The sequence below is a fragment of the Etheostoma spectabile genome, chromosome 8 (genome assembly GCF_008692095.1).
Source record: "Etheostoma spectabile isolate EspeVRDwgs_2016 chromosome 8, UIUC_Espe_1.0, whole genome shotgun sequence".
NCBI classification, from domain to species: domain Eukaryota; kingdom Metazoa; phylum Chordata; class Actinopteri; order Perciformes; family Percidae; genus Etheostoma; species Etheostoma spectabile.
Genome location: NC_045740.1, coordinates 8,311,170 through 8,330,894, shown reverse-complemented (window position 1 = coordinate 8,330,894; position 19,725 = coordinate 8,311,170). Strand labels below are relative to the sequence as shown.

The 19,725-nt window shown below is 38.8% G+C and overlaps 1 protein-coding gene across 3 annotated transcripts in view; it reads left to right on the top strand.

Moving 5' to 3' along the window:
• Positions 1–19,725, top strand: part of scaper (S-phase cyclin A-associated protein in the ER) — a 61,295-nt gene that overhangs the window by 23,475 nt on the left and 18,095 nt on the right. For all 3 annotated transcript variants that reach the window (XM_032523502.1, XM_032523504.1, XM_032523503.1), the window contains 4 exons: positions 2,404–2,540; positions 6,078–6,143; positions 6,527–6,653; positions 13,641–13,753. In XM_032523502.1, the coding sequence (XP_032379393.1) occupies positions 2,404–2,540; positions 6,078–6,143; positions 6,527–6,653; positions 13,641–13,753 (443 nt within the window). The remainder of the gene's footprint in view (positions 1–2,403; positions 2,541–6,077; positions 6,144–6,526; positions 6,654–13,640; positions 13,754–19,725) is intronic.

Here is a 19,725-nt window from a genome sequence, read left to right as displayed (position 1 = left end):
GAGAACATTGATAAAATATCCAGACTGCCAGCTGAAGCAAGCTTCTCCTTCCCCACAGTTTTGAGATCTGACATTTGTCTAGTTATTGCAGTGAAGCCGTTGTTAAAAGAGACGACCAATGAATAATTTTTTTGTCTTTGTGTGACTTGTCCCATCCTTAAATGTGTGTTCTTAACTGTAGTGATGGTAACTCAATCCAGCATGTAGTGTCATATCTCACCTAGCAGCCAACATCAAATACAGCTGTTTGTTTCACACCAAATGAAAAGCCTTCCTCTCAGGCCTTTGTATGTAACAAAAGAGGCAAAGGATGAGCATATCTGTATTTGTGTTGGCCACTTTTTAGATCTGTATATTTTTTGTGTCAGAAAAAGGGAGGGATGTGTAGAGCGGTATCATATTACTCCCACCAGAGGCAAACTGCGGTTTTGTGCGATAGCAATGCCCTTAGGCCAGCGTCTTTGCTACTTTGTAACAATGGTTCAGTGGTAGACACCTGTCTGTCTTTGAGTCTGATTGTCTACACAACTTCCATTCAGACATGCCTCCTAGCAACAGGAAATGGGATGTATCATTATACATTTATTAGCTCTCTTAGTCAGGATCATAGTCTGTGTGTCAGTATTATACTATATTTGACAGTTTTATATTTCAGCTACCCTTTTATGTTTCCAGTGTGATTTTTGCAAAGATGTGTTACTGAAACAATTCCATTAAGTGAGTGGCTTGTGCACTGGATAGCCTCTCAGAGAGATTACTGAACAGCTGTCTACCAAGAGAGGGACAGCTATGGTCATGAGTCATGACTGACCTGTGGTATCCTGTGGAGTAGAGGGCAGAAGTGTGCACATACTAATACAGATACACACACGTCCTTCCAAGAAAACCTAATAGTCTCATTTGCAGTTATCATTGTCCCCTTTCTACCATTTTACTCTTGTTACTTTAAGGGTGTAAAAAAAAAAAACAAACAATTCTTAAGTTAGTTATCAACTTATTTACTTGATCAACAGTAAAGCTCTGAACAATGTTGGTTTAATTTTTTATATATTTCTTTATTAATATTGAATATTCATTACTAAGTGTGTTACAATTAAACTCAAACTCTTAATAAATAATATATGAAAAATATTTTTCCTGAAGTTGAACACCCAAAAACTCCTTATACTCTTATAATAATAATAATAATAATATTGATTTAACTTGTTGGCTGCATAAGCACACAACACCTGTCATAGCATTTTGATTCAAATATTGATTTGTTTATGAAAATATGAAATCACCTTTTCCCAGTGGAGTCCTGCCCACTTCTAAACACTGAAAAAAAAGCACAAACATAACAAAAATGACGCGTTTGTAAAATTAGAAAAATGTTCAAACTTGTAGTGAGGCTTCATTTAGAAAACAGGTTTTCAGGGCCTTTAAGTTAAATAATAAGGAAACCTTTTAGAATCGGGCTGTATTGTTTTGGCACTAAATCACTTTCGCCCGCCTAAGGACACCTGTTTTTCCAAAGTGGAATCCCTATTCAGGCAGCAAGTGCACTGACAACATTTGAAACCAATGGGTATGGCATCCCACACACAAGTTAGCTTGACTGCTGAATGGAAACCCTTTATCTGTGAGGCCATCCTATCCTCTGGGGTGCTGGATGACAGCATAATTGGGTAATTGGTTTCTTGCACATGCATCATGCTGTTCAAATTGGGTTACATTCCCCTGTCTCTTGGTGGAAATATCAGAATCATCTGACAGGGCCAGACAGAAGGAAACACCTTCAGCCTTTTAGCATGTCCATGGGCGTGTGGCTTCAAAAGACTATAAAGCATTGGAGGTAATTACAGGGTACAATGGTGTTATTGAGAGGTGTAGATCTACATGTCACACTATATAATATTCAGTGCCATATCCAAAGTGTGTAATCTCTACTTGAAGACATTTAACATTAAAATATATGTGCTGTTCTATTTTCAGTCATTTTGCAAAGAACTTCTTAATGATTATTAGTTAATGATTAGTATACAATAGACACAACTCTTCCTAGGATAAGGCAATATAGTCTCAATCTTGCCATTTTCCATCCTCCTATCTTTACAGTAATTGTTTTAATGTAAAAGCAGCATTTTAATGTTGAAGCCGACCAGGTAAAGCAAATTTGACCTATTTTGTATATTGTAGTTTTGTCTAGATCAATGCATGATAAGGCATTTTATAAACTAATTGTTTTTTGTTAATGGAATCTTAATCTGTAACTAGAATCTAGAGCTGTTAATTAAATTTATAGTTCCCTTGTTTTTGGACCTAAAAAACAGACACAATAGTTATTTTAGAAGTGTGTTATAGTTAATGGCACACACATTTGCCTGCAATGTCTTTAATGTATTGATTTTTTGTCTACTCTAGGAACATCTTTCTTTGAAGAAATACATTGTGGATATAGTGACGGACAGCTCTGTGTCTTCTGAGAGCATGAAAGATGGAGAAGAGAGGCAGAAGGCACGGAAGAAAGCGAAAAAGCTCCGTGCAAGGATGAACTCCAGGTGAGCATTTTCTCTCTCGCGCCCCATGCATCCTCACAGAGGACACAACTGTGCCGGGACCTTTTCTTTTCTTTATGAGTGACAAAGAGAACGCAGATGTTATATGCATCCTGGCTGTCCACAAGGTAACACTGATGAGCTTAATTTATGACCACTTTCTGTGATTGGGGAGCAAAACTGAAAATCGATCTGTAGGGCCCCGGCTTTCACCTGTAAAGAGCTTTCCTCCAAATTGCTGCCACGCCATTGCCAAATCTAAAGCCTTCCTCTGTGTACAGAATGTATGTTAGGTATGTATGAGCCATGCCTATTTTTCTTCTGAGTTATTGATTTTTAAATGAAGTATCAAAGAAAATCAATAGTAATCAACAAATAGGAGGCAGAGCTGCTGTGTTTCAGAACCTGGACCTGAGCTCAATCAATTTAACTGGCTGTCACAACAGGGAAGGAGAGGAGTGGAAAGAGACACGATGTTGACAATACTTACTGTAAGATGTTATTGATGCAGTCTGCATCAACAACAGATTATTGGTATTCCACTACAAACAGGATGACATTAATATCTGAGACGGACTTTGCATACTAAAATGAATTAAAGAGGCATAAAGTAAGATATGGCCTCTATCAAACTCAATCATTGGCTTAGGATTCACTAACCTAATGTAAACACGAACAATCAAATATGGGTTAAATATACAAGTACAGTAGCAAGTATCACACACACACACACACACACACAGTCACATGTTGGTAGTACATAAATCAGGTTGAAGAGGAGTAAAAGCCCTACACAAATGTTTAGGCATGTTTATCGGTTTGCAAAATTCTTTAATGTTAATACAGACTTTTCTTTTGTTTTTAGCTTGGGAATGATATAGGGCGCACTTCTCATGAAACATTCTCCATCTGCTTAGAAAATAAACTTAAAAAATAACCCTGGAGTTAAAACTCATTGATATTGGTCAGGAAACGTATCAAAACAACACTCTTTTTCCAATTCTATTGTTAGTTTTGAAATAGAGCACAGACATGTAACCAAATAAACGGTGCTAACACACACCACAGCAAGGAGAGTGAGTCAAACATAAAGCACAAGGTTGGCGGTTCAACACCTGGCTCATGCTGGCTTAACTTTCTTGTTGTTTTCTGCTGCTGTCTGCCTCCCACTAGTTCTACTTCAGGGATTGCTCTGGTGCTGCAGAAAATTCTGAACTAATGCATGCATTTTCCAATTACTTCCGCTTTCTTTGTGTTGGAATTTTAAATTCGGTGGATTAATGAGGACTATTGTTGACTGCTCCTTAGATCTCTGCAGGGTAAATTAAGACCGCTAGCTAGACTATCTTTCCAATCTGGGTTAGGGTTAGGGGTTAGGGTTACAATTGAGACTACAATTACTACAATTTTGCAGCGGCTCTCTGTGACGTTCAATGACAATTCTGATTGGTTAAAGAAATGCCATTAAACCAGAGCATGTTTTCCTCCCATCCCAAAATGCTATGTGGGGTAGTCAGACCATCCTTCAGCGTGCTTTGGAGGAAGGCCTGGCAAAGTTTGACTAGTCTTCCACTGAGTCATGAAGCGATGAGCTACTGGAATAACTATTGAACTTTTGGTGGATAATAATACATTTATTTGTGTATCTGAAAGATCTATAAAGGTATTTAGATAATTACTTTTATGATGTATAAAAGTAGGGTTAAGGTATTAAATCTTCAATATCTGGTTGAGATAATAACTAAATAACTTATTTCAAAGACTCTGTTCTTTATTATCTTCTTTGGGATAATGATTAAGAATATTTTTTTAATTAAGAATCTTTTTTTTTTGGCCCAAAATACTCTACTCTTCTCAGTTATGTATATCATCTGCAAAAAGCCAATTTCTATTCACCTGCAATCATTTTGAATCTCTTAATTGCACTGTTTTGTGTTATCTATTTTACAGAACAGTTACACAGTAACAAATTAGTTAGCGAGCAGCCCTGTTAAATGGACCTGAACTTTCTTTCAAACTTTTGATTCTTATGTCTGGCTACATTGCAGTACATTTCTTCCTTTGTTGCCCCAGAGGTCAATGGCCTCTTGTGAGTGTAGGCAGACTTAATGATCCTAATAGAGTGTCAAACCTCTTATCATGATTGACCTGTGAATTTGACCCAGAGAAAAAAAAAAAAAAAAAAGTAACATTATTATGCTTTTCGTGATGAAGTATACATTCAAAAGTGGAATAAAGAGGCAACTACAGGCTGAAACACTCTGCTACAAGACTTTATTCTCAGTGCTGCTGTTTTTGGCTTTGTAAGGCGCAGCAGTACTAAGAAAGTGACAACATGATCTGTCTCTGTTCACCGTCACTCCTGCACCAGCCCTGCACTCAAAGGCAGCAGGCTTTCAGAGGTCATAAATAACACAGAGCCCCAGTAAACATAAAGGTGAGCTGCTTCACCACCGGGTGGAAATGTACCATTTTATTGGAACACTGTATGGTGTTCGTAAAAAGTGAGTGGTTCTCACTAGGCCAACATTGCAACCTTTGTCATAAAGCAGTGAACACACATTTTAACCCAAATCTTTTTTTGCGGTTTGGCTAACTTCTAATAATAAGTGCTTTGGGAAGGCAAAGCAGTGCTTTAAAATTGTATGTAAGTAGTCAGGTAGTGTCAAGATGGGTTCTGAACTTCGATACCAGCTAGACTACTCTAGTCTAGCTGTGAGGTGAGTTATCAGTTGCTGTTAGATGGCTGCCGTTGAATTCAAGAGAATGTGAAAAGAGAACGGGGCTTTGGTCGGTCCACGTCTGGCCTGCCGGGACAAATACACCTGTCGTCTTCCAGGAAGTGTTTGATCCTATCAGTGTAGAGATGGGTAACCGGAATGCACTCAATCTAACTCTGATCAATAGTTACTTATCATGTCTAGGAATACTTGACTGACAGACAGAATTCCCCACCCAATCGCACACACACACAAACACACAAACACACAAACACACACACACACAACACACACACACACACACACACACACACACACACACACACACACACACACACACACACCACACACACACACACACCACACACACACACACACACACACGAGTTTGTGTTTCTCAGACGTCTTCTCGGAATCCGGCTGTTTGAGTAATGCCACAGTGATAGTAGTCCCCTAATGACCATGACCTTTTAAGAAGATCACACATTCAAAACACTGGTTGCCGGGCTTGTGACCCCCTTTAACTGTTTATTTGACAGGGAGTGAAGTGAAGAACATGAGCCTCCCTTGTTAAAAACGACTCAAAGGAAGGCGGATTTAGAGGTAGAATTAAGTCTTCATAATATGAGTCAATGCCAGCTAAACACCGGCCTCTGTCTGATTATTTTATTTTATTTTGGCTGACAGGCCAAATAAACAAACTCAGTTTGAACTTTTTCTCTCTCTCTTCACACTTTCATCTGTTGTGTTCTTTACTGACAGGCCCAACACTTTTTTTTTCCTGGTATTCAAAAACCTTTTTCTACTTCTCCATCTGCAGGGCGAAGGAATATGAGACGTCAATGGAGGCAAAGACACAGATTCCTGACTCCCCATACAAGGCCAAGTGAGTATTTTTCTTTTCTTTTTTCATAATTTGAAGTTTAATAGTTTTTCTTCATTCTAAATCTTTTACCCTAATGATTATAACACTTTGGTGTAGGGCTGCAACTAACTAACATTACAGTTGAGTATTTTCTTTTCATCATTTGGTTAAAAAAATTATTCCAGGATAATTCTGCCAAGACAATTGTGACAAATCAAAAGGGGACATCTTTAAACTGCTTGTTTTGTGCCATGACGAGTACAAAAGCCAAAGATATTTGATTTATTTTAGTAAAAGAAAACTGGCAAATATTTACATTTGAGAGGTTGGATCAAGCAAATGTTTTGGCATTTCAGTTTAAGAAATTATTTTGTTGCAGATTGATTTTGTTATGTTTTTTTCAGGTTGCAGCGCCTGGTGAAGGACCTGTTGAAGCAGCTGCAGGGCCAAGACAGCGGCCAGTGGGCCAACAACAAAGCGTCTGGTCTGGACAGAACTCTGGGAGAGATCTCTCGCATCTTAGAGAAACAGGTAGAGCAACAAATGGATCACATAGATACAGTAGACAGTGTGATTGAGTTTTATGTCGATATTATTGGTGTAGTGATTTATTATTTTAATATATTGGTTGTATATTGACAATCAGATAATTTGTTAGGCACCTATACCCTTACTTTTCTTTTAACGTAGATGTCTATCACAAGGGTTTATAGTTGCCTGTTACCAGTACACATCCTCTTTGGTCCATTATGTGCTGGTCTGCTTTGTTGCTTGTCTGTTGACTGAACAGTCTCCAGCAGTGCACAGGTCATGCCAGCCCTTTGGCATGTCTCCCCAGTGATGAGTTGTGTTTGGCTGTGTCTCCCTGTGTCTCACCCTCCCAATGCAGAGTATCACTTACTCTAAACCAACTTGCCTTTGGTTATTGGCTAATGAAGACCAGATTAACTGTGTTTGCATTGTGCACATGTTACCAATAGAGGCGCTTCCCAGCGCAAGAGCAAGCATTGTCTCGTGTCTGTGGCTTGCACGACTCGGATGTCACTGGTTTAGACAATAGTAAATAGGATTTCCAGATGAAATGCCATAGATGCACAAGACTTTAATGAACAAAAGTAAGCAAATTTGACTTTTTTTTTTTCATAGATTTGGCTTTTCTCTTACACTTCTACACTTCTTTAAAGCTGTATACACATACATAATTGTCAGATACGATGGCATATACAGTATATATAAAAACTATCGTTGATTTGAAACATCTGTCCCCAAGGTTTTGTTGCATGACTTTTTTTACAGTAGAACTCACATCAATTTGAGACTGAGAGGAGGAATTAAAACACCTGCCACCATGTTTATGATGAGGAGAATATACAGTCCACTTCCTGTAATGAGGCATAAATTTCCTGCCAAGTTGTGGTTCAGGCCATCGTAACATCCCACAGTGCATGCCTCTGGGCGTGAGGATAGAGAGATTATGGTGTCCCATCAGTGACGAGGGGGCCGGCCAGTGAGGCTATTACCGAATTTCCCCAGAGACGAAAAGAAAGAGGTGGCTGAGGTGGGTGGCACAGTGTGCTGTAAGGAGAGAGGAGGAGACCAGTGTGATGTGAGTAGCTCACAAGCTGTCACTACATGAGGGCTCCTCCCCTCAGCTCCACATACTCCCAGTGGGAGGTCAGAGGTCAGTGGGCCACAGTAGATGTGCTCTATTCAACAGTGGTGTGGCTGGAGAGGATGCAGCTCTCTCCCGGGGCTTTTACTTCGTCTTTTACCTCAGTTCAAAAGCACATTCTTAAACTACTTTGTCAAGTTTTGCTTCTTATAGAAATATCCACTCAACAATGAGTGGAGCTATGTGATTGGTCAATGAGGCAGCCTGGGGAGCACTTCCCTCTCTAATCCCTGGACAAAGTCAAATAAATAGAGTCTCCGTCAGCATGGCTGTCTGGCCCCTGAGTCACATCAAGTCGGGACCGTTTAGATTATTTGACCTAACAAGCATCTCTCATGTCATTGACTCACCTAGAGGTTTGTTTTTCTCCCCCATATCTGATTCAGTCTCCACTTTCTCTGCTAATTCCTTGGACAACACCCAATACTCCCCCTCCTGCACTGCTGTTTGGGTCCCACCCCCCTCACTCCTTCCCTGCTTTCTAGGCTAAGTCTAGTCTCTGACCCCAGTGTGTTTCTCCCTCTGTGGCCTCTAATGGTTTATTTTCTGTCAAACCTGTTTTTTTTCTTTACTCTCTGTGATTGAGAATACAATTTTTCCGAATGTGCTGCTCTTTTCTGCCCCTATTATTGAGCCCCTGTATTTATATATTGCCCAAAGTATTTACCAGTGCTTTCAGTTTATGCCTGTTTAGAAAAGGAAAACGTGCATATGACAGGTAAGGAACTACCAGGATCTTAGTGCTCTGAGAACCAAAGCGTTTTTTTTCATCATTGTGACATTTTCATTTGCCAGCTGTTGGAGCCTGGTTGGGCTGTCCAGTGGGACTGGGGGACGGTGAAGGGCAGCGTAGCAGGATAATACGGTTTCCTGCTTGGGCCTGCAGCAGACTGACAGAGTCCAGATTAGCAGTGTCAGAACTTTGTCACTCCCTGGTCATTGACTGCAAAAGTGAGCAACATGCTGTTCAGTTTAGACATCTTTCAACATTAATCAGCATAATATTCTTCTGCCACACTTAAATTAAAGTCTAACAGTGTTGTACATTACTTCTTGGTTTAAAAAAAACTGAGTTATAAAAACTGGCGACCCTATCTGTCAATAATAATTATACTATATTCCTTATTTGTTTTATGTGTTTGACATGGACCATTACCAAAGGTTTTCAAAAGCAACACTCCTGACTTAAGCTTGAATGCATATTTATGGATGAATATGTAGTTTTAGTCAGTTAAAAAGAAGTATTGATTAATCAATTTATTGTTTTGTCAACTTTAAAAAAATATTCATCACTGAAGTCATCAAGCAAAACTAGCAAATATTTGTAAGCTAGAGCTTGTGGATTTGCTGGTAAATTTCCTTACTTTTCCTAGCTTCACATATTTAAAAAAAAAATAGTTTTTTAAAAGTGTAACATTTTGAAGATTCCTTTGGCCTCTTTAACATACAGTACATATGTCATTATTTATCATTTTTAGATGCAATTATTGATCAAATTAATAAAAAATATTTAATTAATAAACTATTTTAGTTTCAGCCCTAAGGGTATCACATTTTTTGTTAGACTAAACTACTTTGAATGACTTTTTTTTATCAGACATGTACATTATTATCATTGAAGTTTACATTTATTTGGTTGTTTATGATTAATTGAGAAAATTAACTTGTACATTAATGAAAAAAATCCTTTCAGCTCTCAATGTTGTATTTTCTCATTGTAGTCATTTGTTCCCAAACAGCGTCATGTTTGTTTCCTCACCACAAGACAAATGGTGAGTGAAATGGTTCTAAGCTTCTTGGTGTAGTGGTTACAACTAGAGGCTGTCTGTGGTTTCTGTGGAAGGTTTGCTTTTGCGCCAGACAGGCCTTTTGATTAATCTTGGTTTATTTTATAGAATAAACACAGTTTGTAGAATTATCCATTTCCATGTTTGCCCTGCCCTCACATAGTCTACTAAATCATATACCATTATGTCTTGTAAACACACAGTTTATACTCAACCTTAAAATGTTTACTCCAGTTGCCTTGTTGTGGTGTGCAGTCAACTTGGCCCACAGAGCTTTTTTTTACCACTCTCAAGCTTTTCTATAAGGCTGTGTAATGAACTCCTAAGGAGAGGGTGATCATGCTCATCTCTGTCATTGTTAGGTTGTAGTTGTGAAGGAGTGAACCCGTGATTTGAATGTACATATCAAAGTTGAAGCCATTTCTTAATGAACTCTGCCAGTTGTTGTCCATCTGTTGGTGGGGCAGGACTGAGGCTGTGCCCTCTTCTTTGCTTTAATTAAAGTGTCTGGTAGGAGGAGACTACAAAGTGCAATCTGGCAGGTCTGCTGGTCTGCGGACACTGTCGCACGAATTACCAGCTGTTTCGGGCCTCCCATCAGCTGGCGTAACAATGGTCACCCTGGACAATAATTGGATAAGATTTCCCCTGTTGTATTATTCAGGAACCATCCTCCACGCTTGTGTCTAAATGTTTAGCCCTTAGTGGTGGCTCTTTTTTTTTTTTTTCTCATCCGTTTGAGGGGAAATTATTCACTCATCCTGTTACTGTGTTTTGTTGTAGCTTATGTTGGCCAGACACTGACAGATTGGAAAGGAACACTCCTATATGTTTTGGGAAATACGATTGTTAGCTGTCCTATATGAATGAATTTTATCTGCTGATGGTCTTGGACATGTTTAGCCTAGCTAAGCTCAAACAATTAGAACAAGGGTTAACCGTTAGCCTATACATTAAAAAAGCTATTTAGTATGTCACTTGATTTAATTTTTCTCAGACCAGAAAAGACATCATGCGGCTGTTTTCAAAGGCTAAGTAGTACTCTGTCCAGTGACCCTCTAAACTAAGAGTCAATAGCCACACTAGCAGCTTTGTGAGTCTGTACATATGCACAGTAGGGCTTGAGCTAAATGCTAATGTCAACAAGCTAACATGCACGCAATAACAATTCTAATATACTGATGTGCGGCAAGTTTAATGATTGCCATCTTCACCATCCTAGGTTAATGTGTTATGCTAAGATTTGCTTGCCACCTATGCATCTCAAGTCTCTTTTGATTTGTTTTTAACTAAGTGCAAATTTTCAGCTAAATGTAGCCTCAATGCAGAAAGGAACCTGGTAACTAATCTTATTTAACTTTGATTTTAACCAAGTTTATTTCTGTCTGAGTATCCGTTAGAGAGCCCAGGGTGACAACATTGTTTTCATCATTTTAAGAGTTTATTCAAATTCTTCTTACTGTGAACATAAACTGTCACTGTAATTACATACAAACATGATTCCTTTTGCTCTGCATGACTTGAGCCTGCTTTGTTTTTGTGGCCCATTGCATGCATAGACCACCTTAAGATAGTATGTCAGGTAGTTTGAACTTAATCCTCTTCACTTGTATTGTTCCATCATCACAACAGATAAATCTGTCAGCAAAGCAAAAAAAGCACTGACTAGCCAAGACACCCAGCCAGGACTGGGCAGGTCCCAGTTACCCTCTTTAATACCATTTGATAAGCTGCTATGAAAGAGCTGCTTTTCTCATTTTGCCTAGAAGCTTTTAGGTAGGTGTGTTGATGGGAGGGTTAAGAGAGGGGTTAAGCCAAGCTCAATGACTTAGACCCAATTGATTAGGCATGGAAACTGCTGGCAACCTACAGAAAGGAAGTCATAATGAGGTCTTTTACAAAGACTGCTTAGTCTTTGAGACATTTCTAATTCTGTTAAAGGCAAAGGGTATTTGGCATGTTTGAAAATATTTTTGTCCCAAACCCTAAATGATTGTTCCGTGCGTCTTCTATGTGTGTCTAACACCGGAATCGAGGAGCAGTTACCTCAGCAGCAGCATGAATGACAGATGAAGAGCTTATCTGTAATTTGGTAAAGCCCTTCTCTCTCAATGTGTTCAGGCTTGTTGGCAACTTCCCATCTGTGGAACAAAAGCACTGTGAAGTGGCTGGATTTTAGTACTGTCACAGCACTGAGGAGCTTCATTATGTGGAGACAGAGGAGTGACCTGCAGTGTAACACGGCCCCTTTGCAGTTGTGTGAAGAAGGCCCTCTATCAGCGGCTCCCCTCCAGCTCCTTGCCTTTCTGTCGACCCAGGCACAAACATGCCTGATTGTTAGCACTGGCTCCTTGTTGATTTATAAGACACTGTAGCAACTGCATCCGACGTACTTCCAATTACTCTATCATCACAGGATGGCAGGACTTAACTATTAACATGTGTAAATAGATCCAATGTACCCAACTAACTTTTTTGTTCCAAGTTAATTTATTCGTAATCTATTTTTATATAGTATTAAGTAAAGTGAGAAAAGATAATGTAACTTAAAAACAACAAGAACCTAACTTGATATTTAAAAAATCCATTATACCCTTATCAAGTTCAGTTTACAGAAAATGAATAGCAATTACAAATATGGTAGTTTGAAATTAAGTAATTTAACCAATATCCTTGCCCGTGGTACTACTGCGGATTTAGTTTATTACAACATTGAGTAAAACCGTTTGGCAGTTTAGTTCACTAAAGTCCTTACTGATTGGAGGAACAAGAAGTGTGTGACAGTGATGCGTACCTAATAAAGCTAATACAAGTGTAGACCATTAGTTTGTAAAAAAATAAATATATATAGTAGGAGTGGACCCTATTATAAGAGAGTGATTAATTTAAAATATCCTCTCTGAGAGTAATCAGGAAGTCAAATGACATTAATCTCCCTCATCACATGTCTCTTTAATATTTGAGTGAGTTGTCGTTTCAACAGTTTAATATTGAATCAAGTTTAAAAGGCCATAAATAGGGCACATTTGAAAGCTTACATTTTAAGATTATAAAATTTATAAAGATGATTTTTTTGGGGCATTTTTAGGCACGTACACGTTTAAAACATAGTGGCTTATTATTGGTCTAAACCTTTTTAATTTGTAGAAAATAATGTGTTCAATGGCATAACAATGTCCACTGTTGCCCCTCATCTGCATATCTGAAAAACTTGTCCAACATACTGTCTGCACTAAGATCTTTAGTCTAAAATAAAATGATTAGGACAGTGAAAGGAGAGAAAAAAAGAGAATTTGAACAAAGCCATTTAAGCTAAAGCACCACTTTGAGATAGCACCATTAAGTCAAACACACTATCAGGTTGTAAGTAAAGTCTTGTGTCAGTGCAACATTTTCACTTCTAAACTAACTAAAGTGTGTGTGAGAAGCTCATCTCTAAACATGTGAGGCTGGATAGTGTTTAAGGTTAAAGAAAAATTCTTCTTAATTAATCCCTGTCAATGCTGACACAATAGGTGAAGTAATGTAAATTCTGTATCTTTACTACGTCAGATCTAATGCATTATCAACTTAGGTCTGATTATGATAAGACTAATATTTTTATTTTTTCCTAATAGAATTGACTGTCCTTATTTAAGAGTTCTTTATTGCCTCATTCTTTGTTTGCCCAAGTGGCATTTTTCAGTTTCACTTAGTCTGTGGTCATCTGTTGAGACCACCCTGGTGCTAACTGGAGCCTGCAGAGCATGTGCCTTCCGCTGAAACTTGACTGTTGTGGGGCGGAGTCAGGCTGTGCACTTTTGAGATTAAACAGGAATACTTTTGGGATCACTTTGTTTCAGATTTCTATCCCTCGCCCCTTTGGGGGAAAGCGAGGTTCCCTCCTTCCCTGGTGAGAGCCATGTAATCCCCTGTCCAGCCTGTGGCTCGTTGTCCCCTAAAACTCTCTCTCTCTCTCTCTCTCTCTCTCTCTCTCTCTCTCTCTCTCTCTCTCTCTCTCTCTCTCTCTCTCTCTCTCTCTCTCTCTTCTCTCTTTCTCTTTCTCTCTTTTCTCAACAGAACAATGCAGACCAAGTGGCCTTCCAAGTAGGCGGTGGCCTGTCGGCTCTGGAACAAATACTGCAGGTCTTCGCTGCTTCCACACCCACTGCGGTTCCTCGTATTCCTCTTAAGTGAGTACTGTTACCAAATTGAAATTCTTACATTTGAATTAACATAACAATATAGTTTACATGCCTAAAATTGGATGCTCATGTATTTTTTGGGCTTTAACAACTTCACTCAATAATAATAATAATAATAAAAAAACACAAAACAATTGCTATGCCCTTCAGTTTATTATCATGACTTAATCAAGTTTCTGTTTCAAGCCAGCAGGGTGAGCTGTCCCTTTAGCTTATGATTGGAACAGTTTGATTTCTGAAAGACTAACCAGTTGTTGTGTAGATCAGCTGCGACATAAGCCACAAGCAAGAGTAATCTTGTTGACTAGTTGTAAAAATAAATGTACATTACGTGTCATTTAGCTGACGCTTTTATCCAAAGCAACTTACAATTACTATATGTCAGAGGTTGCATGCCTCTTGAGCAACTATGGGTAAAGCGTCTTGCTCAGGGACACATTGGTAGATGTATTGCAGTAGGAATTGAACCCAGATCTCCCACACCAAAGGCATGTGTCATATCCACTCTGCCAATGTAGGGTCATTGACAGGATTGGAACAGGTGTGGAGTGATTTTCTTCAATGACATGTATATTTTCTATGAGCCTGATGACACCTGCACGATGACTCCACTAAAAATACATATATAATATCACAACTTATTTTTCAATAAATGTTAATCCATAGTGTTTATCTAATGTTTTTTAATGACCTAATGCCATGCCTTTTTTAGACTAATACATCCATAGCCACTATCAACACTGTACTCGAAAAGAATATGAACACATATGGGCTGGCTTACTTAATGTATTTACTAGTGAAAAAAGGTTGTATTAATATTTATTACTCTATAATTTGTAAATATCAAAGAAACATAAATGAATTAGGTTTATAACTGACAGTACACATTTTCACTGGCAAAAATGTAAAAACATTCTTACATATAAATTTCTCTGACTGTGTACAAATATGCTGCTCTTTGTGTGGGGACAAACGTTGAAAGAACAAAAATAGTATTAACAGATTTTAATTTTTGCACTCTGATTGTATTTACAAGACTTAAAAGGACAGGAAGATTTAATGTCTGTCAACCTTGTGCTGTATATTTACGAAACAGCTGTTACTGTCCTTCTCTGACTGTATCCTTTCTCTGACCCTACTGACAACACACTTTTTTTATTTCTTCTTTCTTTGTGATTGTTTTTGCAATTGCTCAAAGTGAGTGAGCCAGTCTCAACTAACCTACTTCATCATTGTTTATAATTGCTTCATCTCAATAAATATCCTCAAAATGTATTAATAAGTAACAACACTGCCCTTCTAGTAATGGAGAGCATTTCCATTTCCGTAATCAATTTGTGTTCTTTCTTTTCTCTCGAAACACAAAAAGCACATGTGTCCCATTTATCATTTAGAGTGCAGAGTATTTTTGAATTGTGGGTCTGGCGTTTGCATGGCCTGCCAGTAGATAACCTCAGAGAGGCTGCCTTACTCACTAGTGGGACTCTGTAATGGACTCGAATGGCCTTGCACTCCCATTCATTAGCATTTACTGGTCTCTGAATCTCTGCTAATGGACAAATGCTTCTTATATTTATAAGGCTTTTAAAGGGCATCACATGTATATTGATTTTCTTTTCTTTTTTTTGTACTCCCTCTTCCTCAATCATTGTAATCTGAGGGAATTTCAAGCAGACTTCTGAATTGGAAGAAATGTTATTATCTTAAATGGAGAGACTGTCTTCTTTGACAAAGCATTTGTTTGCTGAGTTTGTTTGCACATCCGTGCATAACGGTGTGTTCACTTAAGTGCATACATTACCTCCTTAGCTTTTAAGACATCTTGACATGCTGTGGTGAAGGAACGGAAGGTGAAGATTAGGCCGTTGTGTTACTATCTTCTGCACAGTAGCCCAATCAAACACTGGAGTGAGTTATGTATAGTTATAAAAGTGTGGTCTTGAACTGGCTTTACTCCCATAACTAGACCTGTCCCATATGGCTAAACTGGTTTCTCTGCAGAGGAGTTTTACACATGTATGAGATTAAAAGTAGACATACTACAGTACGTCTAAGGCCTAATAGGTTATTTCAATAGCTTGTTAAGAATCTAGCTTGATAGCTTGGTTCACCAGCTTGCCTGTCAGTTAGTCCTGTGCTGTTAATACTGCTGGACCCTTAGGAGCTTTGCCAGCTGAGAGCTGAGAACTGAAGCCGGGATAAGCCCCTGATGAACACATCAATCCAGCAACGTGGAGGGATTTATTCTGGGCACATGTATTGTATACAATATGCCCTGTAGTTAAGATTAAAGGAATTTACCATTATACATCAGTGTAGTTATTACAGTACCGTAGTTCGCTACAATGTTGGAAAATAGAAGGCTGTTCCTTTTATGAATCCATGTGCAGATTGGAATAGTCCCAATTTCACTCAAACAAATGTCACTGAATCCTTTTTTCTGTTTTGTAAAACGTGTGAAATGTAGGAGAGGTACTACTTTAACCTTGTGATGCACCTCAGTCAGGTCAGTGTAGTCGGGAGCTGGTGACGAGATACAACGCAAGGACGTGGCTCGACTGTCTACTTATCACTATCGGTCATCTGGATGGCTGTGTGGCCTAATGGGCTGCTATGCAGACGCTCGCCCTAGAGTGCGCTACATTATCTGTTTACAGTGATGCTGCCGTATTGATCACCTCCTCCAACCAGATAAGCTGAGTGATTTACAAAAAAAGGCAGCTGCGGAGATTCTCCTGCCATATCTCTCCCCGGGGAGGCCAATTCCATATTGTTACCATTACATTAATGAGCTAATTCCTCTGCGAGGCTCTGCTAATGTTCTGGTGTAACCTTGTGGTCACTGGCATGTCTAGATCAGGGTTTATGCAGCCACTATCATTAGCTTGAACTGGAGAGATGATATCTCACAAAACGCACAATGATTTCACAAATGTTAGCATGTCGGTTTTTTTGTGGAACAAAATACAATATTTTTTTAAGATTATTTTTTGGGGCTTTTTCCCTTTTTATTAAAGTGACAGTGGATAGACATGAAAGGAGGACAGAGCCACAGGTCAGATTCAAACCTAGGCCGCTGCAGGACTCCGACAACATGGGGTGAACGCTCTTACTGGGTGAGCTAGAGGCCGCCCCGTGAACAAAATACATTTGACTTCACATCAATTTTATTAGTTGTTTATATTTTCAATGTGGTAATTATTTCTTTCAAATTCATATTCATTGACTTTTGATATGCTTAAATCACTTAACACCATTGTCCAACATATTTGTATCTGCTTTTTAACATTATTAATCCACCAATTACTAATTTTGTTAAAATATCAGAAAATTGTGAAAAATGTCCATCACAAGTTCCCAGAGCCCAAGGTGACGTCTCAACATTGGTTGTCTTATCAAATTAACAGTCCAAAACCAAACGATATTCAGTTAACTACCATTGAAGACTAAGAAAATCTTAAAATATTCCCTTTTTCCCAATTGTTTCAGCTCTATTATAAAGGTGACTTAAATATGAAATGATACTTATAAATTGAGTTCTATTAAAATCAGAAAAGGATTTATTGGCAAGTAAATAACACAAGGAATTTGCCCTGGTGGATGGTGCATTCATAAACAAACACATTAAAAGGAAATAATAAGGGCGCCAGGGTTGCTCACCTGGTAGAGCGTGCGCTGTGCATGTCATTCCCCTCTCTCTCCCCTTTCATGTCTAAGCTGTCCTGTCAAAAATAAAGGCCTAAAATGGCGAAAAATAATTACAATAAAAAATAGGAAATAATAAAAAATACATGTAAAAGAAAAGTAACATAAATAAATGAACTAATATGTACAATATAACTGTTAAAAAAAATGATTGCAGGATGTGCAAAGATGTTAATGAATGTGCAAAAAGTTCAGGAGATATAGTTTGTAACATGAACCTTTAGTGCCTTGTGGGGTTGGGGGGGATGGGTAATAGCTATATTTTACTCTGAAGTACCCATTATACCCATCATGTGTACCAGCGTTTGTACCAGTAACATATATTGTACAGTATTAATCTTTTTTTTTTTTTTTAATGGGACAATTCTTGTTTGTGTTTCAGTAGTTAGTTTGCGTGGAAGAATCCTTTTGTTTCCATTATAATAACATCAGTTAAATCCAAAGCCGGTGTTGGAGATTTTTTATTTTATTTTTTTCTTGTGGGCTTGTCCTTATGTCTTTGAATAGGGGTCACTGAAGAAAAGGGGGTGAGAAAGACTTATGTATTGCTTGTAAATGTCTCAGCACCCGGCTCGATCTGCCTATACACAACGTTTTGCTAAAAACCAAACAACAAAGAGACCCGAGACATTTGATAATTCGGGGATCAAAAATCGAATTCTAAAAGTTATATTCTAATGTTTTGGATGTACTGTCCATTGACAATTTCCATTGTAAAAGGATAAGCAGAGCTATGACGGTAATTTGAACAGGTGATCTTCAGGAGAGGGTTTAGGAGTCTTTGGACATTGCGTGTTAACCCAATTTGTATTTCCACCACTGTCTCACATGACCTGGTGTATCCTGTGAAATCAGACCTGCTACCTGTGGTTTTATTTCAGGATGTTTTCCACCATTTGTGAGAGTGCGTGTGTGCACACACTCATTCTACCGTGCGTGATGCTGTGTGACGGCTCATCAGATTTCTCCCCCTTCATACCTGGCCAGTGTGGCACAGCAGCCAGAGTAGACGTCTTGGAAGCACTCAGGGTATCGGAGAGATCAACAGCAGAATCAAATTAAATGTCATTTAGATAGCAGTGAATGAAGGGATTGTTTGACAGCACAAGGAAATGGATTTGCTCCTCACCTTTTATTTTGGCTCAGGATTCTTTTTCTTCTCCTGAACACAAATTTACCCTGTTTAAGAGGCAGGGACTCAACCTGATCTGGAAGTTGGTCAGATTTCTGCAGCGTTGCTCCATTCAGGCTTGACTGCGCACATAGGAAACGCACAGAGAGGGTGAGAAATGTGAGACTCAGGTTGAGAAGCACAGATCTCAGGGTTGATAAGTCAAGGCAGTGACAAAAAGCATAAAGAGCCTTTTACATGCTTGTTGTCTTGTTGTCAACTCAATTTGGAGTTGGCTATTGAATATAATAAATGGCTTTATGTTATTGTACAAAATCAATAACCGTATATCGCATTGCTAAGGAAACCTTGTTTATGGGTTTTCCTTCTGATTTATGCTGGAGAGTTTAGCCAGGCAGTGAAATCTGGATGCTTTTGTAGTCATATTGTTGAAAAATCCTGACCTTCAGGAATAGTTTTTTCTTCTTAGACAAGGCCGGAACAAAAAGACTATCAGCCTTTATCTGAAATTATGTCATATTTGAATATTAGAAGTTTTAAATTCAGAGGTCAGTTGAACACCCAATCCCCCCTTCTCCCAAGCCTCCACCTTATCATGTGTAGGGCTGTTGGCCACCCAGGCAGAGCCCTCAGAGCGCACTAGGGGGGCGAGACAGGATCAGATATTCTCCATCCCTCTACCTCTTGGCCTCATTTCTCCATGGATCTAAATAGTTTTACAGGTAAAATGGTATTCCCTGGCTGGTGTGAGGTTAAGCTGTTTAGTGTAGATGGGCAGATTACATCTCTCATTATTTGCATCTTACTTTCTTTCTGTTCCTTCTCAAGTCCAACTTCAAAGCAGGATTGTTCTTAGAGTGATAATACAATGGATGGATAGTGTCTGTAGTCATTTTGGGGACATGTGAAGCACAATCTCTCAGGGTAATGAGAACCCCATAGTGCTGTAGGTGGAGGAATGTTGCCTGCTCAGATAGACAGGCACACATCAGTCCCCACAAAGCTTTTGTGGAAAATGAGACAGGGCGATGTGGCACTTTAACAAATTGTTCTGCAAAATCTTGGACTGGAGCTGTCATTGAGAGGTATTGAGAGAGTGAGAATCCCAGGGCGGGTGGAATAT